The 20,674-nt window shown below is 37.1% G+C and overlaps 1 protein-coding gene across 1 annotated transcript in view; it reads right to left on the reverse strand.

Annotated features, from left to right (window-relative positions):
• The window catches only part of KIF5C (kinesin family member 5C), a 101,356-nt gene that overhangs the window by 18,553 nt on the left and 62,129 nt on the right, over positions 1-20,674 (reverse strand). Inside the window, exons 8-19 of the mRNA XM_058193133.1 lie at positions 20,498-20,622; positions 19,098-19,202; positions 18,059-18,207; positions 14,530-14,678; positions 10,126-10,301; positions 7,998-8,066; positions 7,281-7,487; positions 5,250-5,396; positions 3,408-3,596; positions 3,183-3,300; positions 1,631-1,707; positions 280-389 (exon numbers count right to left, since the gene is read on the reverse strand). Coding sequence (XP_058049116.1) covers positions 280-389; positions 1,631-1,707; positions 3,183-3,300; positions 3,408-3,596; positions 5,250-5,396; positions 7,281-7,487; positions 7,998-8,066; positions 10,126-10,301; positions 14,530-14,678; positions 18,059-18,207; positions 19,098-19,202; positions 20,498-20,622 — 1,621 coding nt within the window. The remainder of the gene's footprint in view (positions 1-279; positions 390-1,630; positions 1,708-3,182; positions 3,301-3,407; positions 3,597-5,249; positions 5,397-7,280; positions 7,488-7,997; positions 8,067-10,125; positions 10,302-14,529; positions 14,679-18,058; positions 18,208-19,097; positions 19,203-20,497; positions 20,623-20,674) is intronic.

The raw sequence follows: 20,674 nt of genomic DNA on the forward strand, positions 1-20,674 counted from the left end.
TTGCTGTATTTATTATTATTATTATAAAGCAGGAACACATTATAGATTGTTCTTTGTTCTTTCTGCATTTATTTTTGTTCAAATCACCACAAGAAGATTCTAGAAAAACACATCTGCAGCAGTACTCATCTGGTTTTCTTGAGGGCTTTGCCAATGAATATAAGCAATACATCATCAAATATAAATCAAATAGGCCATCAGCAATAGTCTGTGTATGGATGTATATACACCTGCAAAATTATTCAAAAACTATACTGGGGAATGTGAAAGTGAACATACTCTCTGATATCATCGATAATTTTCTGTTTCTCCTCAATCTCATCTCGTAATCGAGAAAGCTGCTTCTGATGAGCTTCCCTATGGCTCTCCATCTGTTGCTCCAGGGTCTTCTGTTCATAGAAGAGATTAATAAATTACAATAATTTCATATTTTACTCATGGTTTTTCCTCTTACATCAAATACAACCTGCATATCTTACAATTGCTGAGATTCATTCAAAACTAAGCTCAGAAAATTAATATCAGTTTTCCCAGTCATGTCCCAACAATTCTGCCTTCGGAACTAACCCATATATATGTGCTATGTGCCTCTCATAAATCAAAAGGATATACAAAAGAAATTACTGATCTTGTGTTGGAGTACATAAGGAGTTCAGTGAAATCTGGATTGTGTTTTGTAGATGACCAGGCTGAGCTTGAGGGCAGAGTTCAAACACACAATCAGTCTGGAGTCCCTATATGCCCACAAAAGAGACCTAAGTCCAGCCCCCCCTTGGAGTCCATTGACTCTTATCTGCTGCCAATTTGCCTTGACTGTTAGTAGATTGGATTCTTGTATAGGCTGTATAGATTCTTATACAGATTGTTAATAGATCAGATTCTTCTTGAAGAAACTTGCAATGCTTTTATCCTGTGGTTTCTTGCACCTGAGTTTCTTGTGGCACTAATACAGAACAGAGAACCATGCTACAAAGTTAGCAATTCAAAACGTAAGGTCCAATTTTCTCTTTTCTAGCAGGATATTACTCTATCTCAGAACTCAAATTAAAGGGACTAAATGTCATAGTACCTATTCAATAATTCCTGCAACCTGATGACCTCCGTTCCATTCCTACTCCACCAGAACATGATGTAACTTTAAAAGCGGTTGTTGTATTTTCCACTGAATGCTATGTCAGCTCTTGATACATAATCAGTATATGTATATACACCTACATATACTCACTCATTCTCTCTCTCACACACACCTTATGTAACATTCCAGCAATATATCATTAATCTAGTTATAAAACAAAATAATTCTTAATAAAGCAATTCCCTTATGCTGCAAATCTATTTTATTTGTTATATGAACATGGGAATTATAGATGGTTTAGCTTAGTATCAAATGTTTTAGAAATGTATTTTTACAAATACATGTAATATTTTTAACACACCAAGCAATCCCTGAATTTAGTTTATAATTATAGAAAAATGTTAGATTTGACTTGGGAGACATAATTTGACCTTGAGTATCCCTTTGAAAAATATTTGTGGTGAGAAACTGACATCATAAATGCCAACGTATAGGTAAGATTAAATATGTGGAATAAAAAAGCTGGAAGTTATCTTTGGGGTCATCTAAAATTACCTTCATTTCCTCTGCATCTTGTAACAAAGTCAGATGTTCCTTCTCTTTATCTTTGAAACTGACTTCATGCATTTTTTCTGTTCAAATGAAGAAGACAGTTGAGCAACCTTTTAATGGGATATAGTTTAAGAAGTATTAATCAAGCTCTGAAAAAAGCCTTCCTTATGCAGAAGATGACTTTCTACTTTTATTACCCTGCAGGGACAAAGAAACATTAACAGGTGTTTCGGCAGAACAATTTGTGTCAAGCTACTTTTAGCCCCTGGTTTTTAAGAAATACTTTCTTCCAACAAAAGCCAATTCCATTTGTGCTCCTAAAAATATCACATTCCTTGTGTTGCATACGGTTCCCTCCATCTGTTGTCATGCCAGCTGTAATCTTTAAAGCCCATCCCTGTGACCAATTCAGAAGATCAGATGCTTCGGTTAAGTGGATTTGTAGCATATGAACAACAATTGCCCTTGTACAACAAAATATGCCAATCAGCATGAGTTGAGTTTTGATCCATGCCATATTGCAGCTAGTAAAGTATGCGTACACAGGTAGTCCTTGACTTCCAACAGTTCATTTAGTGACCATTCGAAGTTACAACGGCACTGAAAAAAGTGACTTACAACCATTTTTCACACTTACAACCTTTGCCGCATCTCCATGGTCATATGATCCAAATTCAAATGCTTGACAACTGACTCATATTTATGACGGCTGCAGTTCCTGCGATCATGTGCTCACCTTTTGCAAACTTCTGACAAGCAAAGTCAATGAGGAAGCCAGATTCACTTAACAATTGGGTTACTAAATTAACAACTGCAGTGATTCACTTAACAACTGTGGTAAGAAAGGTCGTAAAATGGGGGAAAACTCACTTAACAAATGTCTCACCTAGTAACAGAAATGTTGGGGTCAATTGTGGCCCTACCTGTAAAACAGTTATTTTCCTGTGTGAAATTGATAGATTCCACTGACATAATAAATGTCACCAAAGAAATATTAGTTCTCCCAATTTAGACAACATTAACCAGTTTGAAAGAACTTTGTGAATCCTTATCTCAGAAAGGAAGGTGACAGTGGAAAGGAACTAGCAGACAAAAATCAACATATTAGAAAAATAAAATTCAAGGCAGCTATTGAGGGTCTGGAACAGGGGATTTGTAAAGTCTTTAAAAGAAAGAACACAATGGCTCAGCGGCTAAGACGCTGAGCTTGTCGATCGAAAGGTCGGCAATTCAGTGGTTCGAAACCCTAATGCCGTGTAATGGGGTGAGCTCCCGTTACTTGTCCCAGCTCCTGCCAAATTAGCAATTCGAAAGCTCATAAAAAATGTAAGTAGAAAAATAGGGACCACCTTTGGTGGGAAGGTAACAGCATTCCGTGCGCCTCTGGCATTTAGTCATGCTGGCCACATGACCACAGAGGTGTCTTTGGACAGCGCTGGCTCTTCGGCTTTGAAACAGAGATGAGCACCGCCCCCTAGAGTCAGGAACAACTAGCAAATATGTGTGAGGGGAACCTTTACCTTTTCAAAGTCCCTAACTCCTGAATTTATAGTACCTTGTGCCCGCAATTTGGCCAGCTCTTCATTAAGAGAATCCTGCAATTCTTCCAACTGCCTTCGCTTCTGCTCCATATTCTGCATATAATCTGTAAGAGACTTGATCTTTGCTTCATGCTTTGGAAGTTGAAAAGAAAGCAAGCAGAAAATGGCGTGTTTAATGTATATCAAAAACTATGAGAAACTCAATTTTTAAAAAAATTACAAAGAAACAGCTTAATCACCTGAGAGATGAGGAGCTGACAGGCAGCAAGTTCTCGCTCGTTGGCATTCATTTTTCTATTAGAATCTATCTGGGCGCTCTCCAGCTGTTTGCTGCGATTCACCAGAGATTTCACTTCAGACTTCATCTTGCTGATGTACAGTCGTGCCATGGTAAACTCTTCTTCAATCACACCATTCACGTCAGCTAACTGAACACACACACAAAAACCTGCGTTATTCATCTTTTATGGCCAAATTTTCATTTTTCACTATCTGAACAGAGATGTAGACTTCTGTACTTGTTACTGAAACTGGCATGATATATACTGTTCTTCCCTAACATCTCTGACACTTATGGATCCCCATCCTCCCTATTTACCTGTGGGTAGAAATAGGTATTAAATTGCTTGCACAGGTTTTTGAATCTGAGTAACAGTTTTTAGCGTTCCTTATAGCTTTACATCCCTTGCTGTCTACACTGCGATGCCATAATTCTACACCTTCATTATATCATGAGTTCTGGGCAGTGGTGAAATTCAAATTTTTTTACTACTGGTTCTGTGGGCATGGCTTGGTGGGTGTGGTGTGGCTTGGTGGGTGGGGCAGGGGAAAGATACTGCAAAATCCCCATTCCCTCCCCACTTCTGAGAGACAGATATTGCAAAATCTCCATTCCCACCCCACTCTGGGGCCAGCCAGAGGTGATATTTGCTGGTTCTCAAAATTTCCACTACCGGTTCTCCAGAACCTGCTAGAATTTCACCCCTGGTTCTGGGGCCCACTGGCTCAGTCAGTGGCTTAATGGCACTGGAAATGGTCTCAGCTCCAGCAGTTCAAGCCCTACCATTGCAAAGCAGGATGAGCTCCTGTCACTCGCCTCAGCCTCTGTCCACCTGTAACAGTTCGAAAGCATGTTCTATGCAAGTAGATAGGTACAACTTTGGTGGGGAGACGAGCTGGTGCTCTGTACCAGAGGTCAGATTCCTGACGGCTTTGTACTTTCCTGTTTGTGAGACAGCTTCAGGAAGGAAGGGGGCCTTGAGTAATGCTGCAGGAAGAGCTGCCTGTCTTTCTCTCTGATGGGAAGCCAGCTCACCCTCCTGTGGCACACTTTGGGAAGCCCACAAGCGTTTGTGGTACTGGTACTTTGGCAAGCCAAACTATAACTCTGCAGTAGTACTGCGGTCTCCTGACTACTGTAAGAATGCCAGATGATGATGATGATGATGATGATGATGTTATCAAAAATATCATGAGTTCTCAAGACCTGTCCATCATATAGTAAAAGTATTTTTATTTTTATTCACTACATAAAAATATGGAACTTCTTTATTCAGCTGTGACTATTGGTTCTACCATATACAATTCCATTATTTTTCTCTCTCCCTACAACTCTTTGGCTCTAATCTCATAAACGCTTACCCTGAAATAAACCTACCAGCCTTCGCTGCCAAAAGTGCCTATTTCCAATAAAGAGGGTTATTTAGGAAGATAATGCAATAGTAAAAAAATAAAAAGCATTGCACTGACTAAATACTGGCTGTATCAATCAAATGCAGTCCATATAACCTGCTTATCCCTCACTGGGATTAAATTTGATAGCTTTATACTTAGATCTGATTTAGTTGTAAGGACTAAGTTCTGCATGCTCTGCATATAGTCTTCTCTAGTCTTTGCATTTTTCTGATATGTGAACTTCCCAGAATTTTCAATCAGCATAGCCACAGCTGAATATTTGCAAAGCCGAGATATATCACTACCTGGTTTACTATCCTCAAGGATTATTTTTAATTTAGTCATTATTTTTAAAGTTGAAATATTTCTGTCTTGCTATATTGTTTCCTGCAACAACGGCAACTTACTGTTTTCACATCATTAGTACCAATGATTCCGCCAATCTCTCCTAGGTCCTTAAGCAATAAATTCAATATTTCAGTAGCTCTCTTTTTCTGATGATTACTAAGTTCTTGCAACTGTCCCAGCTCTCTTTGCGTACTTGACAGAGCAGACTGCAAAATAATAAGAATAATAATAGTTTACATTGTGAATTATGATGAAAAGCAATTGTATGTCAACTTAAAAAAAATGTTTTTTGGTGCCTTCATTCATTTTGTTACATTCATTCATATTTGCTCTCATTAAATTAAGAATAACTCCAGAATTCCAGATCAGATAGGTGGTTTTATATTTAAGCTCAAGTATTTATTTATATTTATTTCATGCCTTATAGAAGTTTGGCAGAGATGAAGTATCCAGAACTATGCCCTTACTCTATACGTCCCAGTTTAAGGTAGGCATTAAAAAGAATTAGGCATTAAATGAAAAAAGACCATAACCTAGCTATTATGTGGCAGAGAAATAATTCCCAGCAACACCTTCTGGAAACTCAAGGTAGAATCAGTGGAAGGTAGAAATAGCTTCCATTTTAAAACTTGCATAGAGGTACACATATAGAAATTGTTAGTCTGCTAGTAGCTAAAGCAGATCAAGCCACTGGAAGAAAACAGAATGACATTTCTGCGACCAAATTCACGTCAAGTATGCAATGGGAAACAAGGTAATAATAGTGATCTTCTCCTATATTTTCCAGCAGAAAATTATTATACTGCCTTTTAAAGATTTCAGCATTCACAATTTTAGGATTCACTGCAACAACAATATGGCAAATAACATGCTATCAATTTTTGCAAAACTGGTTCTTCAGCAGTTTGCTAAAGAAAATTCTTTTTTTATTTTAATGAAATTAAAACAGCTTCAAACAGCTGAATTTCTCTGGAGTGTTGCAAGTGTAAGAGAACACGAATAGCAGAACTGGTATATATATGTGGTAAAGGAGAAGTCGAAGATATCTCACATGTTTTATTGTACTGTTACCTTATGCCTCCCACCGACCTGTATGCTCACACAGAGAGGGTCTTCTCAGGGTGCCGTCCGCCAAACAATGTCGGCTGGCGGCCCCCAGGGGCAGGGCCTTCTCTGTTAGAGCTCCTACACTCTGGAACGAACTTCCCCCTGGCCTACGCCAAGTGCCTGATCTTCGGACCTTTCGCCGTGAGCTAAAAACACACTTATTTATTCAAGCGGGACTGGCTTAATAGTTTTATTAAATTTTAATTGGGGTTTTATTATTATTTTAGGGTTTTTAAATTTTAAATTTTTATATGTCGGCCATTTTGTAATATGCTTTGTTTTAAATTTTTTGTTTTAATTGTATATACATTGGGTTTTTATCTTTTGGCTGTACACCGCCCTGAGTCCTTCGGGAGAAGGGCGATATAAAAATCTAATAAATAAATAAATAAATAAATAAATAAATAAATAAATAAATAAATAAATAAATAAATAAATAAATAAACAAACAAACTGTGAGTTATACAGAGTTTATAGGTCAGTGTATATTCTCCCCTTATTAGAGATATTACCAGGGAGGACAGACAATTTTTATGCAGACTTTCTCCTTCAGGACTCAAACTCAGCTATCACACGTACAATGGCAAAATTCAGTGTTGCTGCAATGTCCACAAGAAAAAAAAATTGGTTACAGAATTATAGCTGTCAACTTGTCCCAATTTTGTGGAGATATCTCTAACAATTTTTGGAAAATTGTATTTACTCACATTACTGGCTCTTCACTCACGTAAACTAGGGAGTGACCCTGTTTGAGAACATGTATTTTCTTAACAGGGATGTTATTACCCACTATTAATGTCAATATTTTTTTTTAATATATTGTAAACAGTGATGTCTATTGCTGGTCTATGATCGTAATAAAATTATATTCTATTCTTCTGTTCTCTGGAGTGTTTAATGAGGTCTTAGTTGGGATTCCTAGAAGGCATCTACAAATTAATATAATGTATCTTGGAATGAAGATTAATAAGGATTGTTCCTACTGTTTTCAGTGCAAGTTCATCTGTCAGCTGTTCATTAGCTCTCATCTTGTCCTCCACTTCTTGTGATTTCTGGTCATAATTAACAGCGAGTTCCTCCAAAGCCTGGAGAACTTCTTTAACTTCTTCTTTTGCAGCTTCATTTTCAAGTTGAAGACGAGTGAGTTCCTCTTGTATTTTCTCATAATCTCTCCTGGTAGAAGCCAAGAGCTGAAACAGAGCAAATGAGATTAAGTAGCAAAAATGATGGAGAAAAATAAAATAATTCAAAAGAATTATATTCAATTTTATTCCAAATCAGAAAAGATAAAAATACTAAATACTAAAAATACTAAATACCAGGAGAAATTTATGACAGAACAATTAATCAGTGAAACAGCTTGCCTTCAAAAATTGTGGGTGTTCCATCACTGGAAGTTTTTAAGACGAGATTGGACAACAATTTGTCTGAAATAGTATGGGGTTTCCTCCCTGAGCAGCAGGAGGTTGGTGTAGAAATCTCCAAAGTCTCTTCCAACTCTGTTATTCTGTTAAACCTAACTTGATCAAGCATTATAAAGGTTGCCAAGTTTCTAGCAATAATTGTGGTTTGTTGAAGTCAATACTTTCTTCTTATTATTAATCTTTTCATGTGTTTTTGGCTTTGTTTTGTCTTTTAAATTTTGTATATTTTTTTTTGTATTAGTCTAAGGGAATGCATAAATAAATAAATAAACTTACTTCATCTTGATCCAACATCTGTTGTTTTAGTTTCTCAGCCAATTGACTCTGCTGGTTAATTTCATCATCCTGCAGTGGACAAAAAAAGGGTTGCTTTTTCAATTTCTACTATTTTTATGCCTTGAAATCAGCTAGACTTATTACACTAGGCATGGCAATAAATCTTGACTTTCTAGATACTTCACTCCTCATTCAGGAATTTGCTTCTAAGCAGAAGCTCACGGACCAAACTCAGCTAATTTAATTGCTTTATTGCAGTAAACAGAAAAGCCATAAATATGCAGAACACAGAAGCCAAACTATTTCTTTTCATCTACCCCACCCCTCCCACTCTCTCTTTCCTCCAGGGGACTAAATTCTAGGCCTTTTTTCATGTCAATGGAAATTTGGCCATTCTTTTCCTAACATTAAGACCAAGGCAAATATCTTCAGTATTTACATAACAGTTATGTTCATCCTGAGAATTTCTGATTCCTGTCTCACTAACTCATATATCAATATAAAAGCGGATGCAGTATTTCCTCCAATGTAAAATACTATGGAAACCGAATGTACCATTGTTGCATCGCGGGGGGGGGGAACCCCATCAGACATAATTTGCAGACTATAGAACTTTGTTCCAACCTTTATCACTAAAACATATCATACTAACAGATACAAGCAAGTAGAATCATAAATCAATCTTATCTAGTCTCCAGTATAAAACTGATTCTACAGAACACAGAAATATCTTTCGGAGTTTGACATAACAATGGATTCATCTGGTTTTTATTGTATCATCTGCATCATTCTACTAGTTAATAGTATTTTAAATCAGCAGCTGGTTTCAAAGGCACCTCAATTCTATCTTTTTATCTTACAAAATCATACATTTGACATATAAATGCAATAGGTTTGATTATTAAGAATTCCTTATTTTGTTTGTGAAACTTCATATAATGGAACCTTTGGTGGTGTAAAACTGTATCATTCTTCAATATGAAGGCATAAATTTGTCATGTTTCTTTATTGTACTATTTGTTGCAAGATCAAAATGCTCCTACCTTAAAAAATTATAGTCATTGCCTACAAAGGCCACTGCAAAACTACAGAATGTTCCAGAATGCATCAGCTTGAATAACAACTTGGTTTGGCCATATAATACTGCTAGTTAGAGTTACTGGTTGGTTTATGGGCGTTGAATGAACAGATTAAGACCTGGATATTTATGAGACTAGTTATTTCTAACTAGAACTCTGATAAGAAACTAATATTCTACAGATTTCTGATATGAAGTATGATTTAGTTACACATTCTAGATCAGGAGTGTCAAACTCAATTTCATTGAGGGCCACATCAGGGTTGTGTTTGACCTTGGGGGGCCGGGGTGGGCATGGCCAGGGTGGGTGTGGCCAGTTCAATATCACTCATGTCGGAGGCACCTGTGGCAGCCTGAGTGCACTGCCAGCTAAACGGGCTCCCGAGCTCCAATTTTGCCTGCAATGGCCTCTTGCAACCCTCTGCCAGCGAAAATGGAGCTTCAGAGGGCTGCCCGCACCCTCACAAGCTCAATTTTCAGCTGGGATGGCGTCCTGCAACCCTCTGCCAGAGAAAACAGAGCTCGGGAGTGGGAGGCTCTGTTTTCAGTGGCAAAGGCACTGTGGGCCAGTCCTTTGCTTTTTCCAGGGTGCCCCCCCACAGGCCAGATCTAAGCACCCCAAGGGCCGGATCCAGCCCCTGGGCCTTGAGTTTGATACCCCTGTTTTAGATGTAATTTTATTACATTAGGAAAAAAAAACCAAAATCTCAGATCTATAACCAACTAAATTGCTGGATTTCTGCATATATTACTGCAACCTTGTGCAAGTTGTGTAGCTTTTAGTATTATCTATCACTTTCTTTGTTTTCAGTAAGAAATTATTTGATCATTTGACTGATTACTTGGGATTAAAAAGAAACAATTTTAATTTGTCAGTTTCGGCAGAACTGAATACCGAGCTTGTGACAATGAAAATACTGGTAGTGCTTTATATATAATAATATAGTATATACTATGTTTGTAGAGTTTGAGGCACACACTGATTTTAGTTATGAATAAATATTAATAATGTATGACCAACAAACAATTGAAAGGAAATTATGAATGGACCTTATCATCCAACTGTCTGTAGAGACTAGTAACCTCTTCTTCATATTTCCGCTTCTCCTCAGATGAGATGCTGGCAACAACGGGGACGATGTTATCAATGATAGGTGTATTGTCACATGGTTCCAAGTTCTTCTGGTCTTTTGCACTGATCTGCTCTTCCTCTGGTACTGCCTCTCCTGAAGACACATCAGATCCCAAGAGAGTAAGCCTCAATCTTTACCTTTACTTAAACACTCCTGTTGGTACTTATAGATAATTTTTAAGGAATTTAATTGTGCCATCAGGACAGCCAGACAACTGGAACTATAAATAAATACAGCTGGATTATTCAAAGACATCATTTGTCCCCCTACAGTGTTTCAAAACAGAATACATTTTTTTTTGTTGCTAGATCTAATTTGAGTCTTTGGATTGGATGAGAAATATGATGCAGCCTCTTGCCTGAGTTAGGGATGATTTTTGTAAACTCTCTGCAGACACAAATTCACTTCTAATATTCTGAACAGCTACCAAATTGTTCAGCAATTGGATAACATTAATTACAAGAAAGGGTTAGCTTTCTCAAGGGTGTGCTCTTGCAAGGACTTTCCCCATGCCAAATGATCTCTTCCATTGGAAATGAGATCCCTGGACCAACTTTTTCCTCTTACAATGCATGGTAAAATTGTAAGCATTTCTTGCTAGGACTCCATATGGAGGGGACTTTGGAGGGTCTTCTAGTCCAACTCTCTTATTCTATTCTATTCTATTCTATTCTATTCTATTCTATTCTATTCTATTCTATTCTATTCTATTCTATTCTACTCTACTCTACTCTACTCTACCCTACTCAACCCTACTTCTCTTCTCTTCTCTTCTCTTCTCTTCTCTTCTGATCTGTTCTATTCTATTCTATTCTATTCTATTCTATTCTATTCTATTCTATTCTATTCTGTGTCATGAGTTCTCGGCTTATCTTACTAATATTCTTATTGTGGTTTCCCTTAAATGATTGGCCAGCATGGACTAGAAAGGAGTAAGACTCCAGTGGTGACAATAGATTTAGAGATAGTTATTGGGAGTCAGCTGTATCCAACCAACTTAAGAGGAGAAAATACTTAGAAAAAGAAAGGCAATGTCTGTAGTTTCCTGGGTCTTCCTCCTTTCCTTTATTAAAGATAAAAATGACATTAGGAAAATAATCTGATTTAATATTCCAAATTACTTGTGTACTATATTCAAGTTCATATGTATATTTTTTAAAGTTTTTGTTATTATTGAATATCAAACACACAAATGACTTCAGAAGCAAGATTACAAATGAAAAAAAAAGTATGGGATAAAGTAGGAAAAGAATTTGGCAGAAGTCCATTTTTTTGTTTCTAAAAGCCAACTTCAAAGACTAGTGATAAATCACAGACACACTATAACTAAGCTTGAAGAGTCTGCTACAATAATGACTAAAATGGATTTAACTAGGCTACATGTGAAGTACATGTTTATATATTTATATAATATATACATATATACTTTGTATATAATATACAAATGGATGAAGACTATTGCTTAAAACAGTGTAAGCCGCCCTGAGTCTTCGGAGAAGGGCAGGATATAAATTCCAAAAAAAAAAAAATCTTCATTTGGCATTAAGCCCTACTCAATATGGAGTCCATATGGGGAAAAGTACACTATAAACACCACTAACTCCATGAATAGCTCTAGAAACATACTATAGGTGATCTTTAAGAGATGCATAAGAATGTATATTTCAACATATATGGAAAATGTCAATTAATAGTTGAATATGAGCTCAACATTTTTATTCAGTATTTTTAAAATCCTGGCCCGTTTTTGCTTCTAAATGGAAATCTTATGATGGTTCCAGCACTTAATAAAGCCTGACATACTTCAGTCTTACTGTGGGAAATTAAATTTTAGATCTCATGACAAATTGAAACTTTGGAATTATTCTTATTTTAAAATAGCAGGAAAGGGGAAAATAGAAATTGGGGGCTGAAAAGAAAATGATTATTTTTAACCAGAGAATATTAAAGACGTCATTAAAACTTCTATTTTTAAAAAAAGAATATAATTTATCCCAAACTCGCTGAATTGCAATTTATTTATTGTAGATTTTGAATGCCCCTTTATTATTCTTTTATAAAAACCGCAGGCAGTGAACATACCTAATTCTTTTGAGGGATGACTCAAACTCAGCCAGCAAGCTATTTGTCTTGTAAGATGGGACCAAAATTCCCTGCTTTCTAGCCTGGTGCCTTAATCGTAGTCATGTACCCGTATGTGTATACTTTAAAGTAACAACATTCACCATGTTCCTTGTTTGATTCTTGTATTTTAAGAAGCCATTCAAATTCCAGAAACTTAAACTACAAGGGTAACATTTTTACTAAGGGTGAACTATTCAATAATATTAGGGGGAAAATATGCATATGAATTTGAATAGGACACAAGTAATTTAGAATACTAAATCAGAGTATCGTCCAAATGTTATCTTTAACAAAGGAAAGGAGGAAGACCCAGGAAACTACAGACATGGCAGCTTTACATCTATCCTGAGCAAAGTCCTTGAACAGATCATTAAACAGCATGCCTGTGAGTACTCAGATAACCATGCTACAATTAACAGAAGCCAACAGCACTTTTTCCCAAACCATCCACGCTAAACTGACTTTATCTTCTTCTTTGACAGACTGAATACCTTAGCTGATCAGTTCGTATTTTCTTTCTGGGTTTTGCATTCTATATCTCTACAGTAACACAAATTTTCTTGCAATATAGCTAAATTCTGTGCTACCATCCATTCCACACCTAGCATGTCATCAAGGACAAACCAATAGCCAATAGAAGGATGATGGAGTAGCAGGTACTTAAGACTGTGGGAGTACTTTAGGGAAGGAAAAGCTCTACAGTGTTTAGCTTATAAGCTACAGCTTTATTAATCATGAAATTGTGTTTCCTGAACATATATTTATAACTTGTATTCTTCTTATCTATCATGATAAAATAAAGGATGTAACCTTCTTGATTAAATTATGGTTTACAAACCAAGAAACAGCAATCAGATTTTACTATCATGCAATGCATTTAATATGGAGAATGCCTTCATCTAAATCTTCAGTCCTACACTATTTTTGCTTTTAAGTTCATGACAAATTAAAATATAACTCCTGCCTTACAATTTATTAACTTTATTAACAAAGTCTTTTCTGTGTCTCTTGTTTAATCCAAGAGATTGCACTGAATCCAAGAGATTTAATCCAAGAGATTGCACTGAAACCGTCACACAAAAAAGGGATTGTGCAGATCCAATGTTTGTTCTACCTTTTCTACTTAACGAAGAAAATAGCACCACAACAGAACTGCCTAGGAATGAGCTCTATTGATACATTTTAGAGATACAAAGAGAAAACTTTTATCACTGCAAATATTTGGCTTACTTTTCAACAAAGGTTCTAAATCAGGGGTGTCCAAAGTTTTTTGAGTGAGGGCCAAATACAGAAAAATAAGCAAAGGCCCGGCCACGGGGGCTAAAATTTTGTACCAGTTCTGTGGGCGTGGCTTATTTTGGGGTGTGGCTTGGTGGTCATGTGACTGGTGGGCGTGGCTAACTCCTCATGTGACTGAGTGGATGTGGCTATGGGCATAGAAACCTAAATACATAGAGACCTAAATACTGACAGCGGCTACCAGTAATCCTCGGCTTGCAACCACTCATTTAGCGACCAATACAACAGCACTGAAAAAGTGACTTACCACCAGTCTTTGCATTTATGACCTTCAGCATCCCCAGTTACATCAAAAGTCAAGCTTTTGGCAACCAGCATGTATTTACTGGGATTTTCCGTCCGTCGCGAACTCTCTTCCCACTGAGGGAGACACAGCAGCCAATGGAGGGACTCCGGGGAGGCCCAGGCGAGGCCCGCAACGCTTCCTCGCAGCCACTCAGGTGTGCCACGCGGCTCCCACTCAGGCCAGAAAGGGACAGGGCTAACTAGGGGCGAGTGGGCGGGCACCGCCCTCCTCCGAACGCCGAGTGGCGGCGCGCGCGGAGCGGCAGGCGCCGGCGGCCAGTGGGAGGGGCCGACCGCGGCCGCGCCACGGGCCGGCACACGGGCCCGCGGCTGAGGTAAAGCGGAGCGTGTGGCGGGGCGCCGCGGCGGCTGCTTCGGCGGCACATGGAGGCGATGCCTTGCTGCGACCGGCGCGTGGTGGGCCCGGCAGGGGCAGAGGCTGGGATGCCGGCGGGCGGCAGGCGGGCCTCGCAGCTGCGCCGCCAAACTTGGCAGCGTTAAGACTTGTGGACTTCAACTCCCAGAATTCTCCAGCCAGCTATGCTGGGAGTTGAAGTCCACAAGTCTTAAAGCTGCCAAGTTTGAAGACCTCTGTTCTCAATAGTGAACTCACCATTCCGCCACCTATTCAGTTCCATCTCCAGATGCTGGATAACATTTTTTAATGTCTTGTTTTTCTCCTTCTCTTTTTCATATTTCTTTTTCCATTCCTCAGCAGTCAACTCAAGATTCACAGAAACTGTATTCTTAATCGTTTTCGCTCTGTCCAAAACAAACAAACCGAACACAGTTTTAGCTAATGCACTCTGTTTAATAAGTGAATATTCAGATATAAAACATTGTTGCGAATACAGTACAAATTTGTCCTCAGGTTCAGTAATGTGTACAGTGGTTTCACATTTTATCATTTCTTTTATATAATTTATCAATTTATCTCCTAGTGCAGAGTTCCCCAACCTTTCTGGATTGGCAGCCTGGAGGTGAGGGCAGGTGCCTTTACCTGCACACACAAATGGGGCTGCACCCATGGCACCCACAGCAATGCTACCACCCGCAGTGACACTAACACAAGTGGGGGTTGTGCGCACTTGCACACACACACATTGGCCAGCCACTCATGCAGCCCAGTGGCCAACAGGCAACGGCTCAGTAGTGGGCTGCAGCCCAAGTTTGGGACCCGTGTCCTAGTGCTTAATGTTTTGATTACCCATAAGACTACTAGAGGTGTTGAAATTAGAACAATTAATCAGTGGAATAACTTGCCTGCAGAAGTTGTGAATGCTCCAACATTGGAAGCTTTTAAGATGATGTTGGATAACCATTTGTCTGAAGTGGTTTAGGGTTTCCTGCCTAAGCAGGGGGTTGGACTAGAAGACCTCCAAGGTCCCTTCCAACTCTGATATTCTATTCTAAATATAGCAATTGCATATCAGCCTTCATCTCTCCTTCCTTCCGTGAACAAGGCTCACAGAAAACACTGCCCAGGTCACTTCTGTTGGCTGAAATATTCAAGTTGCTGTAAGGAGCCCTATATGTGCTTGCCTGACAGTGATGTGACATCTAATTTGAGAGGTTTCCAGACTGTTGATGTGTTATTTCTTCCCCCAAAGTGCTGCCAAGAAGGAAGCTTAGCTTAGCCCTGAACAGGTAGGGCACAATAAAAGAAACAACAGGTAGGAAGAGATGGCTAGGTGACAATAAGAGGGAATTAGGGGAGGAAATGTGAAACTGATCGAAGGCACCTGGCACCTTCCCTCATCATCAGAACTTCTATACAGTACATGAGGATTAGACTCTTTTATGAACTACAGAATAGGCTCAAGTTTATGTATACTATCAATTCCATACCTCACACCTCCCTCCCTCCCTCCTTCCCTCTCTCTCTCACACACACACACTTATGAAAGCTCAAAGTTTGGCAATCAATTAAATTTAAAAGGAAAAGAACTACAGCTAGTTCTTGACTTATGACCGGTTGCTTGACAACAGTTTGAAGTTGCAACAGACCATAAAAAGCTACTTATGACCCAGATTTTAAATTCCTCTGTTGGAGGGGGGAGGCAGAGTCACATGACTTTGGATGTTCGGCAACCAGCCCACATTTATGGCCATTTTCAGCTCCCTGCAGTCATGTGATTTATTATGGTTTTGCTGGAAAATCCACATTTACACCAGATTTCCAACAAAAACAAATGACCGATAGCAAATAATAGTTTTGCTTAACAGCTACGGTGTTTACTTAACAACTAATGCATTCACCCAACCATCACCACAAAACTGGTCATAAAATTGAGTCTGGTCACATAGTGAGCCATTTTACAACCATCATGACTTATGACTATAATTACCAGGCTCAATTATGCTTGTAAAGTTAAGGACTAACTATGCATTCATACATTTAAAAAACAGAGACTGGATAATCATCTATCAGGGATGGTAAAATAAATCCTGCAATGAGTAGGGAGTTGGACTTGATGACGTCTTAGGTATCTTGCACTCTATGATTCTATGACAAACAAACACAAATTGCAAAACGAGCAAATCCAAGAATGTGCAAAAGCAAAGGTTGTTAATCTCTCTGATTCTCAAATGAAGTTTATATTAAAATATTCAAATTCCAAAGGTATCCTGAAATAAAAACTAAATATATCCCTGCAGAATTGAATAGCTGCTAAGATGCTAAAAACAGAAGGCAAATTTAACTCGTTTGAGAATCGACAGTATCTATGAATGGGAAATTTGCTTATTTCCTTTTTGTTGATTTTTGGCTCATTTTTCTTCAAAGTCCCCACAGGTAAAAAGATCCACTTCTTACAGTATCTTCTTTATTTCCGTGTGTGAATAAACAAGTCAGTCTTCTGCACCAAGGAATGAGACACATTTTCAAAAAATGGCTCCATGACAATTAGTTTATAAATTATATGTTATCTCTCCACTACCAAAGCAATGGACTAAAATGATTTAACCAGAATTTGAAATGTCATTGATTGCTCACTTTATTACATCAGCAGACATATTCACTTTACAGCCCTCTGTGTGTGTGTGTGTGTGTGTGTGTGTGTGTGTGTGTGTGTGTGTGTATGTGTGTGTGTATCCCCCGAGAAGTAAGGTCAAAGAAATCTATTTTGTTTTCTCCATTTCTTATTTTTCCAGTTTTAAAAATTTCTACTTCTGTTTCATATTAAATCTTATACATACTATCATATTCATAATATACATATCCCCCATAATGCATATTTTACAACAATTTCAATCGATTTAATGTATTTTGTTATTTTTTTAACAATAAATAGAATTGTGATTGACATTTTTCTCTATTATGCTAATCACGATGCATTTTATTGCAGAACTATATTTCATTTTATTTACTGGATTTATAATCTGTTATATGTCAGATCTTTACTCTCTGCTCCACCAAAGCCACTGAAAGAAATTTTACTAAGTTCTAACAGTGGTTTGATGCTGCCTGGAAGATTAGCCATCTGTATGTTTTTACAGGTCTTAGAAAATGTTAGTGACACTCACCTATCTAATTTATGGCAGAAATAGCTATTCACATCAACATAATTGCTAGAAAATCAATACAGTCCCATCAGCCCCTGAACCAGTAAAGCGTTGATGCATAAAAATAAATCACAATGAAAATTCTTTTGCTGCATGCGCAATTTTATTCTTGACTACTTTCTCAAAATTATTAGAATATCATTGCTGCTTGTTAGTGAAAATTTTCAGGCCCATCAATATTTTTATATTCAGCTTTAATTGGTGAATGTAATTTCTGCAGTGAAATCTTGCTGCAACCTTCTTTCATACTTCTCAGCACATTTTACTAAATAACATAGCACATTAAATGGCAATTAATTTTTAAATTATTGTCTTTATTATAAGAAAGTGTCTGCCTGCCTGCCTGCCTGTTGGTCTCTCTCTTGTTTGCATAGATACTAATTTGACTTTTTTTCTTAAGACCTAAATCACAATTCCTTTGTGTTTGTATTCATAGAACATATGGCATCTCTCTACTAAAGTTTGTACTTAAAATAATCTGTTTCAGTTACCTTGATTTTAACCTGTTTCAATAACAAAGTAAAGATGAGTAAAGATAAAGGCAGATTTTTTTTCAAAAGACATTTATGCTTGCTCACCTTTGTCCAAACATTAGAGTAGACTTGCTTTCTGCTTCATTGAAAATGGATGGGGAACAACATATGACAATGGTGGTTCTACAGTTACCACCTAAGGAGTCTTGGAGAATTCGGGTCATTTTGCTATCTCGATACGGGACATGAGTTTTCTAATTAAGAAAGATAAGAGGTTGAAATACATGCACTCACACACAAGCATTCAAAGGCTGTTGCTGAGATTTGTTGGCCATATTATAATTTGGATTTCTTTTTTAAAAAAACTTTATTAGTTCATCACAATACAAAATACAAATAAAATGAAAATAATGGGAAACTAGGGGAAGAAAGGAGGAAAAGAAGAAAATATAAGGTAGAAGTGGGAAAAGGGGAAAAAAGTCACTGACGTCTGACTCTTTTTAACACAGTAGAAGATAACATTACAGCCTCAACTTTTTGCTTTTACACAATATATACTAGCCATACTATAATTTGGATTTCTGTACATAAATGCCTTCCAAAATATAAATTATGTATCTTGATACATATATGGGAGACGAGTGCAATATATTTTCAGGGTATTTTTAATTGCTACAATAATAATTTTAAAAACACATAACATATTTAATTGCTCAATGTTATTTTCATTCAATATTTTGTTTGAGGAAAAAAGGGCTTTCATGTTTTCTGCTTTTTCTCCCCATGTTTTCTTCTCTCTTCAGCTGTAAGTTCTACTTGCTCAAATGTTTTATTTGTACAACCTGATGGGAGTCTACATACCCATGCATAAATAATTCTACAAAAGCCATTTGCTTAGGCTAGCTATCCTAGTGGCATCAACTATAACAATGTGATGCAAATATCTGCATGTGAGAACTTAATATTTATTCATGAATGTATTTATCAATGGGATCTAACATACTTTCATCACAGACAATGCTGGGCTGGTTGCTTTTGAATACAATGCTGGTTAATTCCTCTATTTATTTTAAGCTTAAATTGCAAGAAGAAGGGTAGGACGGAGGGGGGAAGGAGGGAAGAAGGGAGGGAGGGAAGGACTTACAGTTCCTTCTGCCAATGCCGAAATCACATTACCCAGTGCAGACAAAGACTTGTTAATATTTTTAGCTTCATCTAGAACAGATCCCTCAGCTCCAGTTTTGCTGACCTATTAGGAAAAAAAACATGTTACTGAAAATGAACTGAGTTTATACTCTCTAAAGAGAAGTAAAAACAGTGATGAGGTTATATTTAGAAGAAACACATAATACTGTCTGTCACATCAGAAAAATCTACAATACTTTCAGTTCATCCAAAACCGCATTAAGTAAATGGCATTTCACTCACATTTCATTAATTTCACTTACATTTCCAATATCCATCAAAGCAGCTTAGAAGGCCAAATCTATCTGACTGAGGCTAAATGCTGGCATGCATTCTCAGATCATTCTCATATTTTAACAGATTCTTATACAATAAAACCTCAATTTTCCAGACTTCCATTCAATAACTTTTGCTTCAGGCTTTACTCCCAATTGTGCCCATTGTTTCTGGGATAGTTTGGACAATTAATGTAAAATATGTTATTTGCATCAGTTTACATCATTACTTTTAATGTGTAATTGTTTTCATTTCATGTAAATCTATTGCACCAATTTACATTATTTGTAAATAACACAAATAGAGCAAATGAAGTAAAATGTAAATTATGTGAATTCAGTTAAATTGAAGTTTCACTGTGTACAATAGTACCAATAATAACTTTATATATCTGAAGATAAAATTGAAAATCTCATCTGAAATATTTTCATCTCTTTTTAGGGGGATTTGGAGTTTATATATACTAGGACATGCACACAAATACACTAATGTGTCAACAAAAAAATTTTACTAGACAAGTGAATCTGGAGGGAAAAAAAGTTTTTAAAAAAGCAAGGAATAACGATGCAGAAAAAAAATGGCATTTATAATTTAAAGATCATCCAACACATTTGGAGGCTACCTTATTCAAAAACATTCAGAAACTGAAATGATTTTAAGAAAAATAAATTTAAAGCCACAATTTAAAGATATGTTTCAGTTTATCCTGACAGAAAAGATTTATAAAATAAATAATTTTGCAGCAATATCTGAAGTTTGGCCTGTCACCTTTTTGTTAGATATTACTGCATTTATTTAAGACAATAGATAAGGTATTTAGGAACGGCTTATCTCCTATCTCAACACATGAAACATTGTTTTGAATTGGCACACATTATATCCAATATATTATTTGCCTGGAGGGCAATCATGTAGCCCCTCCTTGAGGGAGATGGGAGATTTAGAAATAGGAAATATAAGGAAATAAGAAAAATCCAAAGCCTTTATACATTTGAAGTGTGATTTATTATATTAAGTCATGAATTCCAAAAGGTCCTACTTTGTAATCAAGAATTTTAAGTATAGCAGTAACAGGATCATTACCTTTTCACTCCCAGCAAGATCTACCAGATAGAGTTTCCCACTGAGTTTTTTTTCAGTTTCCACATTCTCTTGTTTGATATTAATTAGGAAGATACTGTGACTTCTAGAGCTGTGTTCATTCATGTCTAGGAAGATAAAATGCAATAAGCTAATCATGCTCTTTAAGGGTTTTTTTAA

The sequence above is a fragment of the Ahaetulla prasina genome, chromosome 1 (genome assembly GCF_028640845.1).
Source record: "Ahaetulla prasina isolate Xishuangbanna chromosome 1, ASM2864084v1, whole genome shotgun sequence".
NCBI classification, from domain to species: domain Eukaryota; kingdom Metazoa; phylum Chordata; class Lepidosauria; order Squamata; family Colubridae; genus Ahaetulla; species Ahaetulla prasina.